The sequence below is a fragment of the Loxodonta africana genome, chromosome 12, assembly GCF_030014295.1.
Source record: "Loxodonta africana isolate mLoxAfr1 chromosome 12, mLoxAfr1.hap2, whole genome shotgun sequence".
Taxonomy (NCBI): Eukaryota; Metazoa; Chordata; class Mammalia; order Proboscidea; family Elephantidae; genus Loxodonta; species Loxodonta africana.
In genome coordinates, this window is record NC_087353.1 from 94,747,619 (window position 1) to 94,769,712 (window position 22,094).

A 22,094-nucleotide genomic window follows, 5' to 3' on the forward strand; every position below is an offset into this window, starting at 1 on the left:
AGGGCAGCCCTGGCCCTTCCGTTGCTGTGGGGTAGACAGGTATTCGCAAATGACTGCATTCTTTTTTAGTTCATGGAGCTACAGTATTAAATAGTCCAAGCAAGAGGTCACGGGCTTCTAAACTAGGGTCCTGCTGTTGAAATGGGGCAAACTGGAGAGCAACTGTGGAGTCATCCAGACAGGGCTGGACAGATGTGTTAGATGGGGAGGAAACAGGAAGAGGCAGGGGACACGGCTCTGTGTTTTCAGTGACAGGGATTGGGCGGTGTCACTCCTGGGACACAGCAGTCCAAGGGGTAGGGCATCCTGGGAGGGAGATCACAAGTTCTGTTGAGTGTGAGGGGCAAGCGCGGAGGTGTCGAGCACTCAGAACCGTAGATCTGGTGGTCAGAAGCAAGGACGGCTACAGACGGCAAGCCAAGGGTCATCCTGGGGGAAGGGGTGCTGGGTCCATGAGGAAGGAGGCCCTCAGTGAGGGGAAAGGAAAGAGGAGGACAACTGGGGAGAGGTTCTATTTTCGGGTCACTAAGGGACAAAGGAAGGAGCCCTGGTGGCGCAGTTGCTAAAGTGCTGGGCTGCTAACAGAAAGGTCAGTGGTTCAAACCCACGAGCTGCTCTGTAGGAGGAAGATGTGGCAGTCTGTTCCCATAAAGATTATAGCTTTGGAAACCCTACGGGGGCAGCTCTACTCTGTCCTATAGAGTTGCTATGAGTCAGAATCGACTAAACGACAACCATTTTGGTTTTTCGGTTAGGTGCAAAAAAGGACAGGGAGCCCTGGTGGCATAATGATTAAGTATTCAGCTGCTTACCAGAAGTTCAATACAGGCATACCTCATTTTACTGTGCTTCTCCTTATTACGCTTTGCAAATGCTGAGTTTTTTTACAAATTGAAGGTTTGTGGCAGCCGCGCGTTAAGCAACTCTGGCAGCCATTTTTCCAACAGCATGTGCTCACTTTGTGTCTCTGTGTTACATTTTGGTAATTCTCACAATATTTCAAACTTTTTCATTAATATTATAACTGTTATGGTGATCCGTGATCAGTGATCTTTGATGTTACTATTGTATTTGTTTTGGGGCACCACAAATCACACACATACAAGACGGCAGACTTAATCAATGTTGTGTGTGTTATGACTACTCCACTGACCAGCCGTTCCCCACCGCCCCCATCTCTCTCCCTCACCCCGGGCCTCCTTATTAGACACAACAATGTTGATATTACGCCAATTAATAACTCTACAACGGCCTCTAAGTGTTCAAATGAAAGGAAGAGTTCATGTCTCTCACTAAATCAAAAGCTAGAAATGATTAAGCTTCGTGAGGAAGGCATGTCGAAAGCCAAGACAGGTCGAAAGCTAGGCCTCTTTCACCAAACAGTCAAGTTGTGAATGCAAAGGAAAAGTTCTTGAAGGAAAGTAAAAGCGCTACTCCAGTGAACATACAAATGACAAGACAGTAAAAAGGCCTTATTGCTGACATGGATAAAGTTTTAGTGGTCTGGATAGAAGATCAAACCAGTCACAACATACCCTTAAGCCAAAGACTAATGCAGAGCAAGGCTCTAACTCTCTTCAATTCTATGAAGGCTGAGAGAGGTGAGGAAGCTGCAGAAGAAAAATGTGAAGCTAGCAGAGGTTGGTTCGTGAGGTTTAAGGAAAGAAGCCGTCTCCGTAACATAAAAGTGCAAGGTGAGCAGCACGTGCTGAGGTAGAAGCTGCAGCAAGTTACCCAGAAGCTCCTGCTAACTGATGAAGGCGGCTGCACGAAATAGCCTGGTACCGGAAGTAGACGACATCTAGGACGTTATAGCTAGAGAGGAGAAGTCAGTGCTTGGTTTCAAAGCTTCAAAGGACAGGCTGACTGTCTTGCTAGGGCCTAATGCAGCTGGTGACTTTAAGTTAAAGGCAATGCTCATTTACCATTCTGAAAATCCTAAGGCCCTTAAGATTTATGCTGAATCTACTCTGCATGTGCTCTGTAAATGGAACAGTAAAGCCTGGATGACAGCACATCTGTTTACAACATGGTTTACTGAATATTTAAAGCCCACTGTTGAGACCTACTGCTCCAAAAAAAAGATTCCTTTCAAAATATTACTGCTCAGTGACAATGTACCTGGTCACCTAAGAGCTCTGATGGAGATGTACAAGGAGATTAATGTAGTTTTCATGCCTGTTAACACAACATCCATTCTGCAGCCCATGGATCAAGGAGTAATTTTGATTTTCAAGTCTTATTATTTAAGAAATATATTTCTTAAGGTGATAGCTGCCATAGACAGTGATTCCTGTGATGGATCTGGGCAAAGGAAATTGAAAACCTTCTGGAAAGGATTCACCATTCTAAATTCCATTAAAACCATTCATGATTCATGGGAGGAAGTCAAAATATCAACATTAACAGGAGTTTAGAAGAAGTTGATTCCAACCCTCATGAATGACTTTGAGGGGTTCAAGACTTTAATGGAGGAAGTAACTGCAGATGTGGTGGAAATAGCAAGAAAATTAGAAGTGTAGCCTGGAGGTGGGACTGAATTGTTGCAATCTCATGGTATAACTTTAACAGATGAGGAGTTGCTTCTTACGGATGAGCAAAGAAAGTGGTTTCTTGAGATGGAATTTACTCCAGGTGAAGATGCTGTGGACATTGTTGACATGACAACAAAGGATTTGGAATATTACATAAACTTAGTTGCTAAAGCAGCAGCAGGGTTTGAGAGGACTGACTCCAATTTTGAAAGAAGTTCTACTGTGGGTAAAATGCTGTCAAACAGCATCTCATACTACAGAGAAATCTTTTGTGAAAGGAAGAGTTAGCCGATGTGACAAACTTCATTGCTGTCTTTTTTTAAGAAACTGCCACAGTCACCTCAACCTTCGGCAACCACCACCCTGATCAGTCGGCAGCCATCAACATCAAGGGAAGATCCTCCAGCAGCAAAAAGATTATGACTTGCTGAATGGTTAGATGATGGTTAGCATTTTTTCGTCATAAAATATTTTTTCAAGTATGTACATTTTTTTTTTTTACATAATGCCATTGCCCACTTAATAGACTACCAAAAAACCAAAACCAAACCCGTTGCTGTCGAATTAATTCCAACTCATAGTGACCCTATAGGACAGAGTAGAATTGCCCTATCGAGTTTCCAAGGAGCGTCTGATGGATTCGAACTGTCAGCCTTTTGGCTAGGAGACATAGCTCTTAACCACTACGCCACCAGGGTTTCCAACAGACTACAGTATGGTGTAAACATAACTTTTATATGCCCTGGGAAACCAAAAAACTTCTTGTGACTTGCTTTATCACTGTGGTCTGGAACTGCAGTATACCTGAGGTAAGCTCGTAATTAGAATCCACCCAGTAGCTCCTTGGGAGAACGACCTGGTGATCTGCTCCAGTAAAAAGCACAGCCAAGAAAACCGTCTGAGGGCAGTTCTACTCTGTCACATGGGCTCTGTATAAGTCAGAATCGACTTGATGGCACCTAACAACAACAGGGGCAAGGAGAGTCCCTGGATGGGGCAAACAGTTAACATGCTCAACTGCTATCCAAAAGGCTGGAGGTTCAAATCCACCCAGAGTCATCTCAGGAGAAAGGCCTGGTGATCTGCTTCTGAAAAATCGCCAGTGAAAACCCTACGGAGCGCAGTCCTGCTCTGAGACACATGGGGTTGCCGTGAGTCAGAGCTGGCAAGACTGGCAACTGGTTTTTTAGGGGCAAAGGAGGAACCAGAAAAGGACCAAGAGACAGCAGGGTCACAGGAGTCCAGAGAGCAGAATTTTGAGATGAAGCATGCTAGAAAATCTATACAACAATTTCATAGCCCGCCTGCTTCCGCAGATAGAAAGATCGTTAAATAGTTTTTTTTTTTTTTTAAAAAAAGGCAGTAAACGGGGGAAGGAGGGCTGGGAGGATCTAATCTGGGATCCTTTCAACACATGCAACCACCCCTCCAGCTAAGATCAATCAAGTCTAAGTAGAGTCGAGTCCCAGAGCAGCTGGGGAGGTTTACAGACTCTCAGAGTCTGTTCCGGGATGGGCCTTGGGGTCTCACAGGGGCCAGGGTTCCTTTCCTGATTCCAGAGCTTTGCCGGCAGCCCTGTGCAGGCCCATCTGTGCCTGTTCCTCCCACCTTCCAGCCGGCCTCACTGGAGGAAGCTGCACTAGATGGGCGCAGGGGAACAGGAGGGCATAGACGTCTGTGGAAGATGCTTGGCCTGCAGCTTTGCCTGCTGACACCAGAGTTTCCGCTGAGCAGGGTGCATGCACTTGGGCTGGCAGGCATCCATGGAGTGAGTTCTTGAAGTGTCTTTTTTTTCTCCTCCTTTGCTCTAGATTAAGGAGAGCCATTCCCTGTGCCTTCTCCACCTCCCCCTCCCACCCCTGCAATCTTGTGCGTACTTCTCTCCATCTGCAGAATCACCTTCTGGATGGGGTCAGTGGGTTGTCCTCCTGGTAGCCACTGGCCCCTGGCCTCAGGGTTCTGAGCTCATCATGGCCACCATTAGGGTCTCCTGGCCGGAGCCTGTGAAGTTCTGCAAGCTGGCATGGTCTCCTCCTGACTTCTTAGAGGCCCTGCTGAACAGCTTGTCCAATGCAGAAAATCCACATGGCAGGGGTGGCGGATCCAGGACCTAGCGATTGCATGAGGCCACGTGTCTAAACGGGCCCAGCCTCCCGACCAGTTGGTACTGTACACAGGCTGTACACGGAACAGGCGACCATCAGATTTCTCCAATCACTAGTCCACAGCTCTTGTTGCTTTCGTGGACAGACAACATGCTCCTTAATGGGTCCTAATGACGTACCCACTGCTGAGTGGCATTTCCAGTGTGTGCCATTTCTGCTTTTATAAGTATCGTCAAGTGCTATTTGTTAGCTTTTAGAGGGTCGGGGGTGGAAGCCTTTAAAATTCCAGCTTCCCTACAGAGCTTTGATTTGTTTTGTCTTTAAAGAGTTCTGCCTCACTCTGTGTCCAGCGCTTCATTAGTGAACAGCTGGTTCCTTCTAGAACATTTTTTCACCATGGTCTTGAGATCTAACCAGAGAGCCAGAGGAGCTTAGCTGGTATTAAAGAACTTCTGCTTATTGGGAAAGAGAATCCTGGTCTCTGTAGATCGAAATGCAAACCTTTTTTTATAGAGATTTAAGCTTTTCCCTCAGAGGTGTACAAGTAAAGTTTTTTGTTTGTTTGTAATAATTTGCTTCTTGGAACTCAGTGAAAAATCACTCATTTTCAATGTTGTCATTGTGGTTAGTTGCCGTCAAGTTGGTTCTGATGCATGGCCACCCCGTGTTACAGAGGGCAACTGCTCCATTGGGATTTCGTGACTGTGATCTTAATGGAAAAGAAGCCCTGGTCGTGCAATGGCTAAGCACTCAGCTGCTGACTAAAAGGTTGACAGTTCAAACCCACCTAGCAGCTCTTCAGAAGAAAGACCTGGCTATCTGTTTCCAAAGGGTTATAGCCTAGTAAACCCTATGGGGCAGTTCTGCTCTCTCACAGGGGGATGCTGTGAGTCAGAATTGACTCAATGACACCTAACAACGACAACAAATCCTAACAGAAACAGATTGCCAGGCCTTTTTTTTTTCCCACAGTGCCACTGGGTGGGTTTGAACCATCAACCTTTAGGTTTGCAGTCAAGCACAAACCATTTGCACCTCCCAGGGACTCCCCATTTTCAGTACTGATTATCAAATTGTTCACATGTTCATTTGTATTTTCACTGTGTATTAAACACATAGCATTGAGCATGGAGTTCACTGGGCCCTGGGGGAGGTGCCAAGGGGACCTGGTGGAGCAGTGGTTAAGCCAGCTGCTGATCAAAAGGTCAGTGGTTTGAACTCACCAGCTGCTCCACAGGGGAAAGATATGGCAGCCTGCTTCCATAAAGATTTACAGCCTTGGAAACCCTGTGGAGCAGTTCTCCTCTGTCCTGTGGGTCACTGTGTGCTGGAGACAGAATGGCGAGCAACACTTTGAACATGTGCAAGATTCAGCTCTGCAGATGAAATATCTAATACAGCATGGAAGAAAAATGATCCAAAAGGTGGAAATGAGGCAAAGGATGACTGCATGCCCCTTTGGTGTCGTGCTAGAGCAGTGGTCAGCAAAAGTTTCCTGTAAAGGACCAGAGAGTGAAGCCCTCCTGGGTCACATGGTCTCTGCCGCAACTACGAAACTCAGCTGTATGAGCAGGGGAAAGCCACAGGCAATGCACGAACCATGAGCGAGGCTGTGTTCCAATAAAACTTTATTTACAAAAGAGGTGGTGGGTTAAATTTGGCCCACAGCCATAGTTTCCAAGCCCTTTGTTTAATAAGCCTACTTAAGGATCGCTGAGGCATTGGTGATTCAGTGGTAGAATTCTCACCTTCTACGCAGGAGACTTTGGTTCAATTCCTGGCCAATGCACTTCATGCGCAGTTACCACCCATCGGTCTGCGGAGGCTTGTGTGTTGCTGTGATGCTGGACAGGCTTCAGTGGAGCTTCCAGGCTAAGATGGACTAGGAAGAAAGACCTGGCAATCTGCTTCTGAAAATCAGCCGGTGAAAACCCTACGGATTGCAACGATCCGATCCTGTTGTACATGGGGTCACCACGATTTGGGGGCTGACTCCGCAGCAGCTAACGGCTACCAGGATCATCTGTCTTAAGGAACATAATTGTGCTAGACTTACTATTTATCGATTCGGCTCAAACTCTGTAAAGTTAACTGTTAACTTGTAGAATATTGAGAGCTGCAGGCCTAGAGATCACGGTTGCATCACTGTTAGAGCATTAACCAATTTCATTTCTAAATTTGCAATCTTATTTTAGCATTCTGTCTTTCACCGAATATACATAGTTTGACTTTTTCATTCTCCTTTGAACCAGCTTTTATTATCCTGCAGTTCCCTCATTAATGAGCTGAATAAATCTTTGACACACACACACACGCACACACACGACGTAGTGGTGCAAGAGCCCTGTTGTTAAATGTATGCTTTGACAAATATAATGAGCACTGCATTAGAGGTACGCAGAAGATGCTAAGAGAGCACAGAATTAGGACATCAAGTCCTGGCAGCCTGGTGGCAGCCTGGTGGCAGACAGGAGAAAGCATTTGCTAGGGCACAGGTGTTTGAGACCACGTGATACCCTCAGGTAATGACAAGCTGGTATGGCTGGGGGAAGTGGCAGACGGAGCCAAGTAGAGATGTGAGGAGCCCACCTGGCCATGCCAATAATTTGACATCCATTCAAATAGACATTTTAAAAAAAAAATTTATTGTGGTAAAATGTATGCAACATAAAATTTTTCATTTTAACCATTTCTAAGTGTACAATTCAGCGGCATTAATTACATTCACAATGTTGGACAACAGTCACCACTATCTATTTCCAAAACTTCCTTATCACCCCAAACAGAAACGTGGTCCCCCTTTAGCAGTAACTGTCCATCCCCTCTCCCCCAGTCCCTGGTAAGCTCTCATCTACTTTCTATTTGTACGCATTTGTCTGTTCTAGATATTTCGTGTGAGTGAATCATACAGCATTTGTCCTTTCGTGTCTGGCTTCTTTCACTCAGTATGATGTTTTCAGTGTTCACCCATGTTGCAGCCATGTATCAGAACTTCACTTCTCCCTATGGCTGAACAATACTCCAGCGTATGGATGTACTAAATCTTGTTTTTCCATTCATCTACTGATGGGCACTTGAGTTGTTTCCACTTTTTGGCTATTGTGAATAATGTTGCTGTGAACATTGGTGTACAAGTATTTGAGTGCCTTTTTTCAATCCTTTTGGGTGTACACCCAGGAGTGAAATTGCTGGGTGATATGGTAGTTTTATGTTTAACTTTTTAAGGAGCCACCAAGCTGTTTTGGTGACTGTACCATTTTACATTCCCACCAGCAATGCATGAGGTTTTCAATTTTTACATAATTGCCAACTCTTGTTATTTTCTGTTTATTATTATTATTATAACAGCCATCCTGGGGCGGTGGGGGGAAGTGTGAAGTGGTATCTCACTGTGATTTTGATTTGCATTCACCCTGGTGGCGTAATGGTTAAGTGCTACGGCTGCTATCCAAAGGGTCGAATCCACCAGGCACTCCCTGGAAACTCTATGGGGCAGTTCTACTCAGTCTTACAGGGTTGCTATGAGTCGGAATCAACTCGATGGCAGCAGGTTTGGTTGGTTTTTAATGACTAATGACGTTGAGGAAAACTTGGTGGCATAGTGGTTAAGTGCTACAGCTGTTAACCAAGAGGTTGGCAGTTCAAATCCACAGGCGCTCCTTGGAACCTCTATGGGGCAGTTCTACTCTGTCCTACAGGGTCGCTATGAGTTGGAATCGACTCAACGGCAGTGGGTTTGGTTTTGGGTTTAATGACTTTGAGCATCTTTTCATGTGCTTATTGGCTATATGTATATCTTCTTTAGAGAAAGGTCCCATTTTTTCAATTGGCTTGCTTGTCTTTTTCTTGTTGGTATACAGGAGTTTTTATATATTCTAAATATTAAACCTTTATCAGATATATGGTTACCAAATATTTTTGCTCATTCCAAACTTTATCATTTCACTTTCTTGGTAATGTTCTTTGATGCATAAAAGTTTCTAATTTTGATGAAGACCAGTTTACCTACTTTTTTTCTTTTGTTTCTTGTGATTTTGGTATTGTATCTAAGAATTCATTCCTAAATTGAGGGTCATGAAGATTTACCCCTATACTTTCTTCTAAGGGAGTTCCTGGGTGACGCAAATGGTTAACGTGCTTGCTGCTGAATAAAAGGTTGGAGTTTCAAGTCCACCCAGATATGCCTCAGAAGAAAGGCCTGGTGATCTACTTCCCAAAAAATCAGCCATTGAAAAACACATAGTGCATCGTTCTCCTCTGACACACATAGGGTCACCATGAGTTGGAATTGACTCGATGGCGACTGTTTCTTTTTCCCTCTAAAAGTATTATGGTTTTAACTCTTATATTTAGATCATTGATTCGTTTTGAGTTAATTTTTGCATATGGTATGAGGTAGGGCTCCGAATTCACTCTTTTGCTTGTGGTAATCCAGTTTTCCCAGCACCATTTGTTCAAGAGGCTATTCTTTCTCCATTGAATGGACTTGGCCTCCTTGGTGAAAATCAACTGTTAATAGATATATGGGTTTATTTTCAAACTCTCAATTCTATTCCATTTGTCTATATGTCTATCCTCATGCCCGTACACTCTTTTGATTACTGTAGCTTTGTAGTAAATTTTGAAATTGGGAAGGATGAGTCCTCCAACTTTGTTCTTCTTCAAGACTGTTTTGGCTATTTGGGGCCCCTTGCAATTCCATATTAATCTGAGGATTGAATTGTTCATTCCTGCAAAAATAGGCTGTTGGAATTTTCATAAGGATTACATTGAATCTGTAGATCACTTTGAGTGACATTGACATCTTAACAATATTAAGTCTTCCAATCCATGAACATGGGGTGTCTTTGCATTTACTTAGGTCTTCTTTCAATTCTTTTAGCAATGTTTTGTAGTTTTCATGGTACAAGGCTTTCATCTCCTTGGTTAAATTTATTCCTAGGTATTTTATTCTTTTAGATGTTATTGTGAATGGAACTGTTTTCTTAATTTTCTTTGCAAATTGTTCATTAATGGTGTATGGGAGCACAACTGGTTTTTGCATGTTGATATTGTACCCTTCACCTTTGCTGAATTTGTTTATTAGCTCAAGTAGCTTCTTTGTGGATTCTTTAGGATTTTCCATATATAGGATCATGTCATCTGTGAATAGATATAGTTTTACTTCCTCATTTCAGTCTGGATGCGTTTTGTTTCTTATTCTTGCCTAATTGCTCTGGATAGAACTTCCAGTACAATGTTGAATAACAGTGCTTAAAGTGAGCACCTGTCTTTCTCCTGAAAATAGGGGAAAAGCTTTCGGTCTTTTATTATTGAGTAGGATGTTAGCTATGGGCTTTTCATAAATTGCTTTTATAATGTTGAAAAATTTCCTTTCTCTCTCTAATTTTCTGGGTGTTTTTGTCACTAAAAGTCATTGGATTTTATCAAATGCCTTTTCTGCATCAGTTAAGATGATCATGTAGTTTTTTCCACCTTCATTCTATTAATGTGGTTTATTATATTAATTACTTTTCTTACGTTGAACCACACTGTGTTCTTGGGATAAATCCCACTTGGTCATGATATATAATCCTTTTGTCGTACTCTTGATTCAATTTTCTAGTATTTTGTTGAGCATTTTTACATGAACATTCATAAGGGATATTAATCTGTAATTTTCTTTTCTTGTAATATCTTTGTCTGGCTTTGTTGTTGTCGTTAGGTGCTGTCGAGTCAGTTCCGACTCATAGTGACCCTATGCACAACAGAACAAAACACTGCCCGGTCCTGTGCCATCCTTACAATCGTTGTTATGCTTGAGCTCATTGTTGCAGCCACTGTGTCAATCCACCTTGTTGAGGGTCTTCCTCTTCTCCACTGACCCTGTACTCTGCGAAGCATGATGTCCTTCTCCAGGGACTGATCCCTCCTGACAATATGTCTAAAGTATGTAAGATGCAGTCTCGCCATCCTTGCCTCTAAGGAGCATTCTGGTCGCACTTCTTCCAAGACAGATTTGTTTGTTCTTTTGGCAGTCCATGGTATATTCAATATTCTTCGCCAACACCACAATTCAAAGGCATCAACTCTTCTTCGGTCTTCCTTATTCATTGTCCAGCTTTCACATGCATATGATGTGATTGAAAATACCATGGCTTGGGTCAGGCGCACCTTAGTCTTCAGGGTGACATCTTTGCTCTTCAACACTTCGAAGAGGTGCTTTGCTTTAGTATGGGTAATGCTGGCCTCGTAGAATGAGTTAGAAAGTGCGCCCTTCTAATTTTTGGAAGAGTTTAAGAAGGACTGGTATTACTTTAAGTGTTTTCTAGAATTCACCAATGAAGCCATCTGGTCCTGGATTTTTCTTTGTTGAGAGGTTTTTTGTTTACTAATCTATTCTCTTTACTTGTTACCTGTTTGCTTGTAACAGTAACTGTTGAGATTTTCTATTTCTTCTTGAGTCAGTTTAGATAATTTGTGTGTTTCTAGGAATTTGTCCATTTCATGGAGATTATCTAATTTCCTGGCATACAATTGTTCGTAGTATTCTCTTATAATCCTTTTTATTTTAGGACTTTACCTAATCCTATAATGTCTCTGTTTTCATTTATGATTTTAGTTATTTATGTCTCCTCTCTTTTTTTTTTCTTTGGCAGTCTAGCTAAAGGTCTGTCAATTGTATTGATCTTTTTAAAGAACCAACTTTTGTTTTTCAACCTGAAGGATACCCTTTACCATTTCTTATAGGGCAGATCTAGAGGTGATGAGCTCCCTTAGCTTTTGTTTATTTGGGATGCCTTAATTTCTCCACCATTTTTGAAGGAAATTTTTGCTGGATATAAAATCCTTGGTTGATTTTTTTTTCTTTCAGCACTTTAATTATGTCATCCCACCGTCATCTACTATAAAAACTAAAGAACACACAAAAAATAAACAAAACAACAACAATAGCAACAAAAAACCACCCTCCTAGTCTTTGTAATTTGGCTCTGTGCTGGGCACTGCTTTAACACTGAGCCTGGAGATCAGCCCAAGGTGAAAGGTTAGCATTTTCTCAGGTCTTTTCTGAGTATGTGTCTTGCTCTGGATATGTATGTGGCTTTCTAAATTCACTTGTATACATAGACATTTTCAAATGCCCTAATTTCCCAAAGAAACTCCTTGTTTTGCCCTTCCAGGTCTTAGCTGATCCATTGTATGTCTCAGTCGCATTATTTTGCCCCAGGTGGCTATGGGTTGATCATTCGAAACAGATACAAGTGCCTTGTGTCAGTCCTTCAGGTAATCACCAGACAGATTAGAATAAACAAAGTCAGTAATTTATGAATAAGATCTGGTCTGCTTCCTCCAAAACCAGGGTATTCAAGCCAGCCACTGAGCTAGGGAGGAATTGGGGATTAGGGAAATTAAAGAAGCCACAAAGTTCTCTGTCTTAGGCAGAGTTCTCTAGAGAAGCAAAATCAGTGAAGTATAGAGTGAGAGAAAAAAAAAAAAAGAGAGAGAGAGGGAGGGAGAGAGCGGAAGAGCTTTATTTCAAGGAAATGGCTCACGCAGTTGTGGAGGCTGGCAAGTCCCAAATCCGTGGGTTAGGTGTCAGGCTGGAGATATCTCCTGACTCAAATGGTTGCAGGAGCTGAAGAACCCAAAATCTGCAGGTCAAATGGTAGGCTGCTGGCTCACATCCCAAGAACTGAGGTCAGAGGATGACTAGTCAGATGCAGGACTGAAAGAGAGCAAGTTTTGCCAGAACATCCACATATATTGTATGCAGGCCACACCCCCCAAGGAAATTTCCCATTCAACTGATTGACTGCTCACATCAAATCACAAAATGGAGGATGATTACATAATGTCTGCCGAACCACTGAGAATAATGGACTAGCCAAGTTGACATATAACCTTAACCATCACTTTTTTTTTTTTAATCACAGCATGGGTGGTAAAACAGTGCCCCTCTATTGCCTTGTACTCCCAGGGGGCTCAGTAGTCACTCCTGTGAGGGAGAGAGATGACTACTGAGCCCCACTGGGGTCAGTGCTACCTATTGAAAAGGGAGATCAAGAACTGGATGGGGAGGACAAGAAGTTTGATATTTGATGCCAGCCTCAGTCTTTCTCTACTGTCTGAATCAATTTGGTTCTCTACTATCCCAAACAGCGGTATATTGTTGTTGCGGTCTTGTGCCATCAAGCCGATTCTGACTCATGCCAACCCCATGTGTATTACACTCAGCAAGACAAGAGCCCTACAGTTCACCAGACATACCCTTGTTAGAAAGCAGTTTTACCCAGTGCTGTCGAGTCAATTCCAACCCATAGTAACTCTACAGGACACAGTACGACTGCCCAGAGGATTTCCAAGGGTATGATTTTTATGGAAGCAGACTGCCACATCTTTCTCCTGCAGAGTGGCTGATGGGTTCAAAATGCCCACGTTTTGGTTAGCAGTCAAGCTCTTAACCACAGCACCATCAGGGCTCCTTAGAAGGAAGTTTAGGGATCATCTATTTGAGAATTTTAACGTGGCCCTATAACACAAAAGACAGACCCCTCCTCAGAGACTTCCCAATGCAGGGGGCGATTTGTCTTTGGAAGGATTAGGTAGAGATTCATGATTCTGCTGGACGCCCCTCATTTCCTAGCGTGTAACTGCCCTGGTGGTGCAATCGTTACAAGCTCAGCTGCTAACCCACTCAGCAGCTCTGCAGGAAGAACGTCCTGGCAATCAGTTTCCATAAAGATTACAGCCTAGAAAACCGTATAGGGCAGTTTTGCTCTTGTCACATGGGGCCACCAGGAGTCAAAAATCAACTCATCAGCACCTAACAATGCCGGCAACAGCAGTGTTTCGAGGCCCTTGCTAACGGAGTTGCAGGTTAATGTTCTCAGAGTAACTGGGCAAGCTCAGTTGCCTGTCTTCCTCACCGTCTCCTGCTCTTCCAGTGTTCACGGTGCCTCCTGGTTTGTCTCTCTCGCCTCTGGGTAGCATGTGAAGTCTTTCCAGTTCTCTTCCAAATCGCTTTGTCATGTGGATGGAAGTCTTTGACACTCAGCATCACTTACCTGACCATGCTGACCCTGCCGACTCCAGCATTCTGAGCCACCGGGCCCTGCTTCCTCACCCTGCAGCACCCACATGGCCAAGAGCTTGCTCCGAGCAGCTGAGAGGCCTGCACAGGCAGATGGACAACCAAGGGGTCAGGGGAGCAACCTGGCTGGCAGACAAATGCTTCCAGGCCAGCGAAACAGCTGGACAGAAAGGATCGATCCATGCTGGGCCTCTAGGCCAAGAGCGTGAGGTCAGGGAGTACACGCCAGGCCCCGCCACCGCCAGAACCCCATCTCTCAGCCTTGTTTGCTTCTCTACCATGGTGAAGCGTCAGGCATAAATGAGACTGGCCCACACATCGGTTTCAGGCCCGTGAGCTCGGATGAGGTAAAAAATGCAAAACTCCACGAATTGTATTCACCACTGCTGGTGGTGGGCCAGATGCAGAGGGTAGCTGGTCCCTTCCAGTCACTTAACCCAGTGAAAGATGATCACCCTGGTGGCAGTCCCTGTCATAGCATCTAAACACAGAATTGAGCGATAAATAAGAAGCCTTTTAAATCTTAAAAAGCAAAAATCTCACTTTGAGGACCGAAGTGCACCTGACCCAAGCCATGGTCTTTTCAATCACCTCATATGCATGTGAAAGTTGGACAATGAAAGAGGAAGACTAAAGAAGAATTGACACATTGGAATTATGGTGCTGTCAAAGACTATTGAATATACTGCGGACTATAAGAAGAACAGAAACCCTGGTGGCGTAGTGGTTAAGTGCTACGGGTGCAAACCAAAGGGTAGGCAGTTCGAATCTGCCAGGTGCTCCTTGGAAACACTATGGGGCAGTTCTACTCTGTCCTATAGGTTTGCTATGAGTCAGAATCGACTCGATGGCACTGGGTTTGGTTTTTTGTTTTTGTTTTTTTACAAGAAGAACGAACAAATCTGTCTTAGACGAAGTACAAACAGAATGCTCCTTAGAAGCAAGAATGGTGAGACTTTGTCTTGCTGACTTTGGACATCTTATCAGGAGGGACCAGTCCCTGGAGAAGGACATTATGCTTGGTAAAGTAGAGGGTCAGTGAAAAAGAGGAAGACCTTCAGCAAGATGGATTGACACAGTGGCTACAACAATGGGCTGAAACATACCTACTATTGTGAGACTGACACAGAACCAGGCAACGTTTCACTCTGTTATACGTGGGGCCACTATGAGTCAGAGCCAACTCGAGGGCACCTAACAATAATGAGTTGACTGGCTTAAAGCTGAAATCATCTCTTTTTCTTTCTTATTTCCTTTTTAAACTTGTTTTCTAAGAAGTAGCACAAGTGTTTGGGTTTCATATCCAGAGGAATCCTTTCACTGAGCGTAGCCCACCTCAAGCTTTGTAACCACTAAATCATTATACTGGAGCCCCTGTTTAACAGAGGGTCCTGTTACACTCAGTAAAATATAACGGGACCTGGCAGAATTTTGATTTTAAGGGATTCATGCTTTTATTCACAATTTAGAGAATGGTACTAAGTGAGGAGTCAATGGGTGGTGCACATAGTTACACGCCTGACTTCTCACTGAAAGGCTGGCCGTTCAAACCCACCCAGAGGCACCTCAGAAGAAAGGCCTGGTGATCTTCTGAAAGGTCACAGCCTTGAAAACCTATGCAGCAGTCCTACTCTGCAAACATGGGTTCGCCATGAGTTGGAATCAACTGGACGGCAACTGACGTCAACAGCAACATCCATGTGAGCTGAGAAAATGTGGTGGTTCAGCAATCTGCCCCCCAGTATCTGGTCCCAGCTGCCCCATCACGCCTATGTCTCCCTCAAGACGTGCCCAGCCCCCCCCCCCAGCTGCTTCTCATTGAAGACTGAGCACGTTGTGCATTCTCCCACCTTGCTGCAAGTGTGTCCTTCATGGAACAGGGTGGTACCCTGAGGTGTCGGGAGCTGGGCTGAGCTGCGGCCAACACTGTGGGTGACCTTGAACAGGTCAGCCGCCCCCACGTGAAATGGGGAGGACAGTTTCTTGCAGCCCCACATGTATCTGCTAGTCCAGTCATCATTCACGCCAGGTGCAACGGGGGGGTCTTCTCTCTGCGGTTCCGGAGTGGGCATTAGTGTGCTCCTTGTTTCCAGGAGGCACCCAGTCACCCCTACCCCCCACCATGAGTTCGTCCTTCATTTGCGTTCGGGGCTATATGGTCCCCGGCGGTTTTCAGCACTGGCCAGCCTTTGCCTCTTGGGCCTCTTTGCAGACACAAGGAAGGAGGCAGGCAGCAGCCGTGGACCAGCGGGGGACTTGGCCCATGTCTAGAGCTGCTCCATCCCCTTTAGGCTGGACCCTTCTCTCCTCCAGGAGAAGGATTCTGCATACTGTATCACCCCCATCTAGCCACACAAGTCTTCTGAAGTGAGGATTCAAGGGCTTCAGTGGGGATCGTGGTGCTGAGAACCAGCCCACCTCTGGTCTGGTTCTCCTTTCCTAATCACAGTGTCCTGTTTTCTCCTGCCTTTCTGCCTTGCTGATGCCCCTGATAACCGTTAGGAGTCCCTGGTGGCACAAACAGCTCCACACTCAACTACTAATCGAAAGGTTGGTGGTTGAAACCCACTCAGAGACACCTCACAAGAAAGGCCTGGCAATCTTCTTCTGAAAGGTCATGGCCTTGAAAACCCTATGGAGCACAGTTCTCCTTTGCACACATGGGGTTGCCATGAGTCAGAGTCAACTCGACAGCAACTGGTCAGGTTTGATTTTGATGTTACCATCCTCTGCTCTGACCTCCAGCTCTTTCACACTGAATGTTTGGCCAGTCGGCGCACTTTGTATTTCCAGGTTTAAATCGGAGCATTTGGAGTGTTGTAGTTTGCACACTGAGTTTCTTTTAGGAAGCTTGCCTCCCAGTACTTGTGTCTTCTTGAGCTCTTCCTTCTTACCCATTCTCCCTTTCGCCGAGAACTCTTTGGGATCATCCTGCCATGTTCCAGTGAACTGGCCACCTGCCAACTTGATTTCATCTGCAAACTTAACAATCATGTTTCCTCTCTGCCATCTGAGTCATTTGTGAAATGTTGAGTGGACAGGGCCCTGGGCTGGTCCTAGCCACTTGGCATGTCTGGCCTGACCTCTCACCTTGCCCACAGTCAGCCCTGCATGTTTCCCAGAGTGCACCGAGCCACCTGGTCACCAATACCAGGCCCACAGCATACCGGTGTCAGGGACAGGGAAGCCTGCATGGGGGACATCTTAGGACTTGCCATCTGGCATGAGGTCGCGCAGGTCCCCCATCTTGTCCCATGTGGCCTCAGCAAGGCTGAATGAGTGGAGGTCCAGCTGGGGCGGGGGGTGTGTGGCTGGGCCAGGTGGGAAGCCCAGCTCGGGCCAGGCTAGGGCGGTCACCAATAGGGCTGGGACAACATGGAAATATTCCGAGCAGGCTGACTGGGAGAGAAGTCACTGGTTGGGAACAAACCCAGTGAGAGGCGGTCCTTGGGCCAGGCACAGTCTTGGTCTTGGTGAGGGAAGGGGATCAAGCTGGGGCACTCCCCTGCAAACCTCCGTTTGAAGGAGCAATTCTTCGCCTATCAGCTCTGCACTGGGTCGGTTCTTTTAAATCTTAAGGGGACTGTGCCTGCCAGGGTCCCTCCCAGAAGACAACTGGTCCTTCTCTGTACAAGGCCCTTGTTTCAGTTTCCTAGAGCTGCTATAACAGAAATACCACACATGGGTGGCTCTAACAATCAGAAGTTTGTTTTCTCACAGCTTAGGAGGCTAGAAGTCCAAATTCAGGGGAAGACTCTCTGTTGGGAGAAGGTTCTTATCTCCTTCAGGTCCTGTTCCTGGGTTCCTTGGCAATTTTCATGTGGCATCTGTCTTCCCTCATTTGTGCTGGCTTGTCCTTGTGTCTGTGGTGTTCCTTCTGTCACTCAGAAGTGTTTAGGCTGAGGACACACCCCACATTGATATGGCCCCATCAACATAACAGAGAAAACCCTATTTGCAAACAGGATCATATCCATGGGTATGGGTTCAGGAGTCCAGTGCATATTTTGGGGGGACCTCATTCCATCCACAACAGCCCTCCCTTATGCTGGGGGCCAGTAGTGGTATCTTTTTAGTGTGTGTTGGGGCAGAAACGGGTGGGGTCCAGGAGTAGGGAGAGATGAAATCCCCCTGTCAGTGTGGTGAACTGGCTCTGGACCCTGAGTTAGACACTGGCTGTAGCCATGGCTGTTACTCCTCACTGTAGGGCCTTGGCCAAGCCATTTCCCTTTGGCCAATCTTTGAGTCCTTATCTATCCAGTGAGAGGAAGGACAGTTGTTGGGTGAAGGCCTTTCTACCACCCATGCCCCCTGAGCCCTCAGGTGTTTGTCCAGCTCTCCTGGGACCCTTCTGGGTGCAGGACTGGGCAACATTTCTTTGTGTTATCCACGAGGCCATGAGGTCACTATGAATCAGAGCAAATTCAACAGCACCTAACAGTAACCTGGGACCCAGTCCCAAGTGGCTGAGCTTTTGGCTAAAACTCACCAAGACAAAATGGAGGACATAAGAAAAGCCTGTGCTACACGTGGGGGACGTGGTGTGAGTGCCTAGCCCACCACAGCAACTGCAGCCACAGGCCCTGAGGCCCCGCAGCCAACCTCCACATCTCACTTTTCCCAGGTCGGGGCCGTTGGTGATGAAGAGGAATGGGTCAGCCTGTATGAGGAGGAGAACGAGCCTGACGCCCAGACGCTTGAAATCCCAAACCTCACGCCCTACACTCACTACAGGTGAGAACAGCAGGCAATAAACTGCCACAGGGGAGAGTGCCGCCTTGAACAGGTGGCTTCAGTCTGCACTAACAAATCTTGCCATATGTAAGTAAATGAGACATTTCCAAGTAACAATTACAGCAAATCAAACCTTAAAGAACAGCCAGGACACAGAGTTGAATATCATTTCCAGGGAGAGCATACCCTGATCTTAGATTAGGAATGTTCTTTCCATCAATCCTAGCCACCAAAGCAGCCCGGAGAAATGACTCCCTGTTATATTACACTTAATAACCAGGAGCCGGAGGCAGCCGGAGAGATGATGCTTTCCTTTACAAAACTCCGTGACCACTTGTGGCTGTTAACACACTGTGTGGCAACAAAGTAGAGTGGTAGACGTCCTCTGAATACCTCTCTGCCTAGCAGGGCCCAGGAGTTGCTAGTCTGGCTAATCGAGCACATAACATGCCATTTAACCTTTTGCTTCTTGATCCTGAAACCAGGGCTTCCAACCAGTTCATCAGGTTTGAACTCCTGGTGAGAATTTGCATTTCTGACAAGTTCCCAGGTGATGCTAATTGTGCCAGTGAGGGACCAATTCTGAGAACCACTAGTAGAGCAATTGCTCTCAAAATTTATCACACGTAAGAATCACCTGGGGATCTTGTCAAAATGTAGATTCTGATTCAGTATATCTGGAGTAGAAATGCAAATTCTCAGCAGGGGTTTGAACCGGAATGAACTGGTTTGAAACCCGGCCAGAAACTTAAACCAAAACCGCACCTGTTGCTGTCCAGTTGATTCCGACTAATAGAGACCCTATAGGACAGAGCTGAACTGCCCCATAGAGTTGCCAAGGAGCTTCTGGTGGATACAAACTGCTGACGTTTTGTTAGCAGCCATAGCGCTTAACCACTAGAGCACCAGGGTTTCCTGTCTGAAACTTATCCGGCGGTAAATTTCCAGCCTCCACAAATGGTAGCATCATCAGGAGCTGTTAGAGACGTTATAACTTCCCGTAAGATCGTTGATGGAGGTGAAATTTCCAGTTATCACCAAATGTTGAGTTAGATAATGTCATTGTTCTGCCAGGTCAAATACATTTCATAAGATTGAGGGAAAAAAGGAAATCAGAATTACTAATTCAGGGAGGAAAAGGTAAATTTACATCTTTGTCAAGAACACTTTTTCAGTACAATACCAAGATTGAGTTGAAAAAAGAAAAAACGAACAAAAGATGCTATTTAGCTGCTATTTATTTTTAATGTCTTTCCTGCGAAGATTAGAGCAGACGGACTGAGATAGGATGCACTTGATTCCGAGAAAAGCCTTTAGTGTAAAATGAATTGTTGGGCGTCAAGACTTACCGTATGAAATTAATTACAACAATATAATTATTCCAACTCGATTCAATTCACTATCAGAAGCTGTGATTAAAGACCAGTGTCCCTGTCTTAAATTCATGTAAATATAGGGAACCTTTGGGATAAATAAGCACACGTGCTTAGGATTCTTTTTTTGGTATATAAATTCAATTAAAACAATTGTACGTATGAACAGGCAGAACTGAAAGCTTTGTAAGAAGTTTTAAAGAACATCTAACTCCATCCTCATTTTAGAGATAAGGAATCTTGAGACATGTCTGATTTGCCGCAGAAATAGGGGAAAAGGAGATGACTTCGGCCATTAAAATGACACTTGACTTTAAAAGATGTCATTGTTAGAACAGCTCCCTGGTGGTGCAGTAGATAAGAGCTACAGCTGCTAACCAAAAAGTCAGCAGTTCAAAGCCACCAACAGCTCCTTGGATACCCAGGGGCAGTTCTACTCTGTCCTGTCGGGTCGATAAAACAGTTTTTTGGTTACTACTTCAATTCCATTCAAGAGGTTCTTGAACCCCTTACGTTACCCTAAACTTGAACAAGCTAATGGCTCCTGAGGACTCAGATTTCTGTCTAATGCTTCTAGTGCTTTATGTTGCACTTGGGAATTTTAAATTGTCGAGTTGTAATAGATTTACCATTCTTTGAAGGTTTTTAGGGAAAAGGACCATGTATGTAATTTGCATTTTAAACAAAACCAAGAGAAAGAGGGCACCCTTGAGCAATGGCCTTAACGAGTCAGCTTGACACACACCTGAGCCCTCTCTTTAGAAACCTTGCTGTTTTGTTTTGTCTTGTTTCATCTTTCCAGATAATCCTTTGCTTCAGAATAACCTTCTTCAATGGTTTTGCCTCTAGATTTCGAATGAGGCAAGTGAATATTGTTGGTCCAAGCCCTTTCAGCCAGTCTTCCAGGGTCATCCAGACCCTGCAAGCCCCACCGGACGTGGCTCCAACCAGCATCACCATCCGCACCGCAAGCGAGACCAGCCTGTGGCTGCGCTGGGTGGTGAGTTGTGCGGCCAGGAGGGGGCCCACTGGGAACACTGTCCAGAGCTGCCGGGATGTACAAAGTGAATCAAGAGCTTAGCAGCTTCTCAGTCATGCCTTTTTCCAAGTTCAAACTAATCCCATCATTAAACCAAAAATTACGTTTTACAGTTGGTATGAGAGCTTAGACCAGCCCCAGTGATCTCATTAATGAGTTGCATTGCAAGCTGTCTCCTTGGAACAGAGGAATAGCCTTTGGGGAGGAAGGCCAGTGATGCTACAGGCAGGACCTGCAAGTCCTTAAGCTAGGTCAACATGGAACGTGTACTCAATATCTGTAAGGGAGCCAACCTGATATTTAATCAACATACTTCCCACAAAAGTAAGCCAGAATGTATTAAAAGAAATTATGCCCAGCCAAAGTTACTGACAGGGTTTCATTTAATTAACAGAAAAAAAAGTTCCAGGGAAAAGTAGGATAGAAGATTCTAAGAATGTTCCCCAAGAAAACAATTCCCGTGGGATTGGCCTCCTAAGATAGGCCTACCCCTGGAGACCCATCAAGGTGGCTGTTCAAGATGTCAACTCACCATGGCCTGTTTTTGTTCCAGCCCTTGCCGGACTCCCAGTACAACGGGAACCCTGAGTCGGTGGGCTACAGGGTCAAGTACTGGCGCGCAGACCTCCAGGCTCAGGTGCTGGCCCAAGTTATCAATGACCGGCTGGAGAGGGAGTTCACCATCGAGGAGCTGGAGGAATGGACGGAATACGAGCTGCAGATGCAAGCCTTCAACGCCATCGGGGCTGGGCCATGGAGCGAGGTGGTGCGGGGTCGCACACGGGAGTCAGGTGAGGGGAAGGCTCCCCAGTCACAAGACTCAGCTCCCCCTGCATCTCTTTAAAGATGTGGCTGAATTTCCCTACATCTCAAAACCCCAAGACCATGACACCCCAATGGTTCATGCCACCTGTACCTATGTTAGCACTTTGTTGTCATTGTGGTTAGCTGCTGTCGAGTCAGACCCCAACTCATGGCAATCCCATGCAAAACAGAAAATAACACTGCCCATTCTTGTACCTTTCCTGTGATTGGTTATGAATTGGACCATTATGCTCCACAGGGTTTTCATTGGCTGATTTTTGGAAGTAAATTGCCAGGCCTTTCTTCCTAGTCTGTCTTAGTCTGGAAGCTCCGTTGAAACCTGGTCAGCATCGTAGCAATACACAGCCCTCCACTGACAGACAGGTGGTGGCTATGCATGAGGTGCGTTGGCTGGAAGTCGAGCCTGGGTCTCCC

General features: G+C 45.3%; 1 protein-coding gene across 1 annotated transcript in view; it reads left to right on the top strand.

Moving 5' to 3' along the window:
- The window catches only part of SDK1 (sidekick cell adhesion molecule 1), a 363,835-nt gene that overhangs the window by 180,265 nt on the left and 161,476 nt on the right, over positions 1–22,094 (top strand). Inside the window, exons 18-20 of the mRNA XM_064295981.1 lie at positions 18,334–18,443; positions 20,666–20,816; positions 21,409–21,646. Coding sequence (XP_064152051.1) covers positions 18,334–18,443; positions 20,666–20,816; positions 21,409–21,646 — 499 coding nt within the window. The remainder of the gene's footprint in view (positions 1–18,333; positions 18,444–20,665; positions 20,817–21,408; positions 21,647–22,094) is intronic.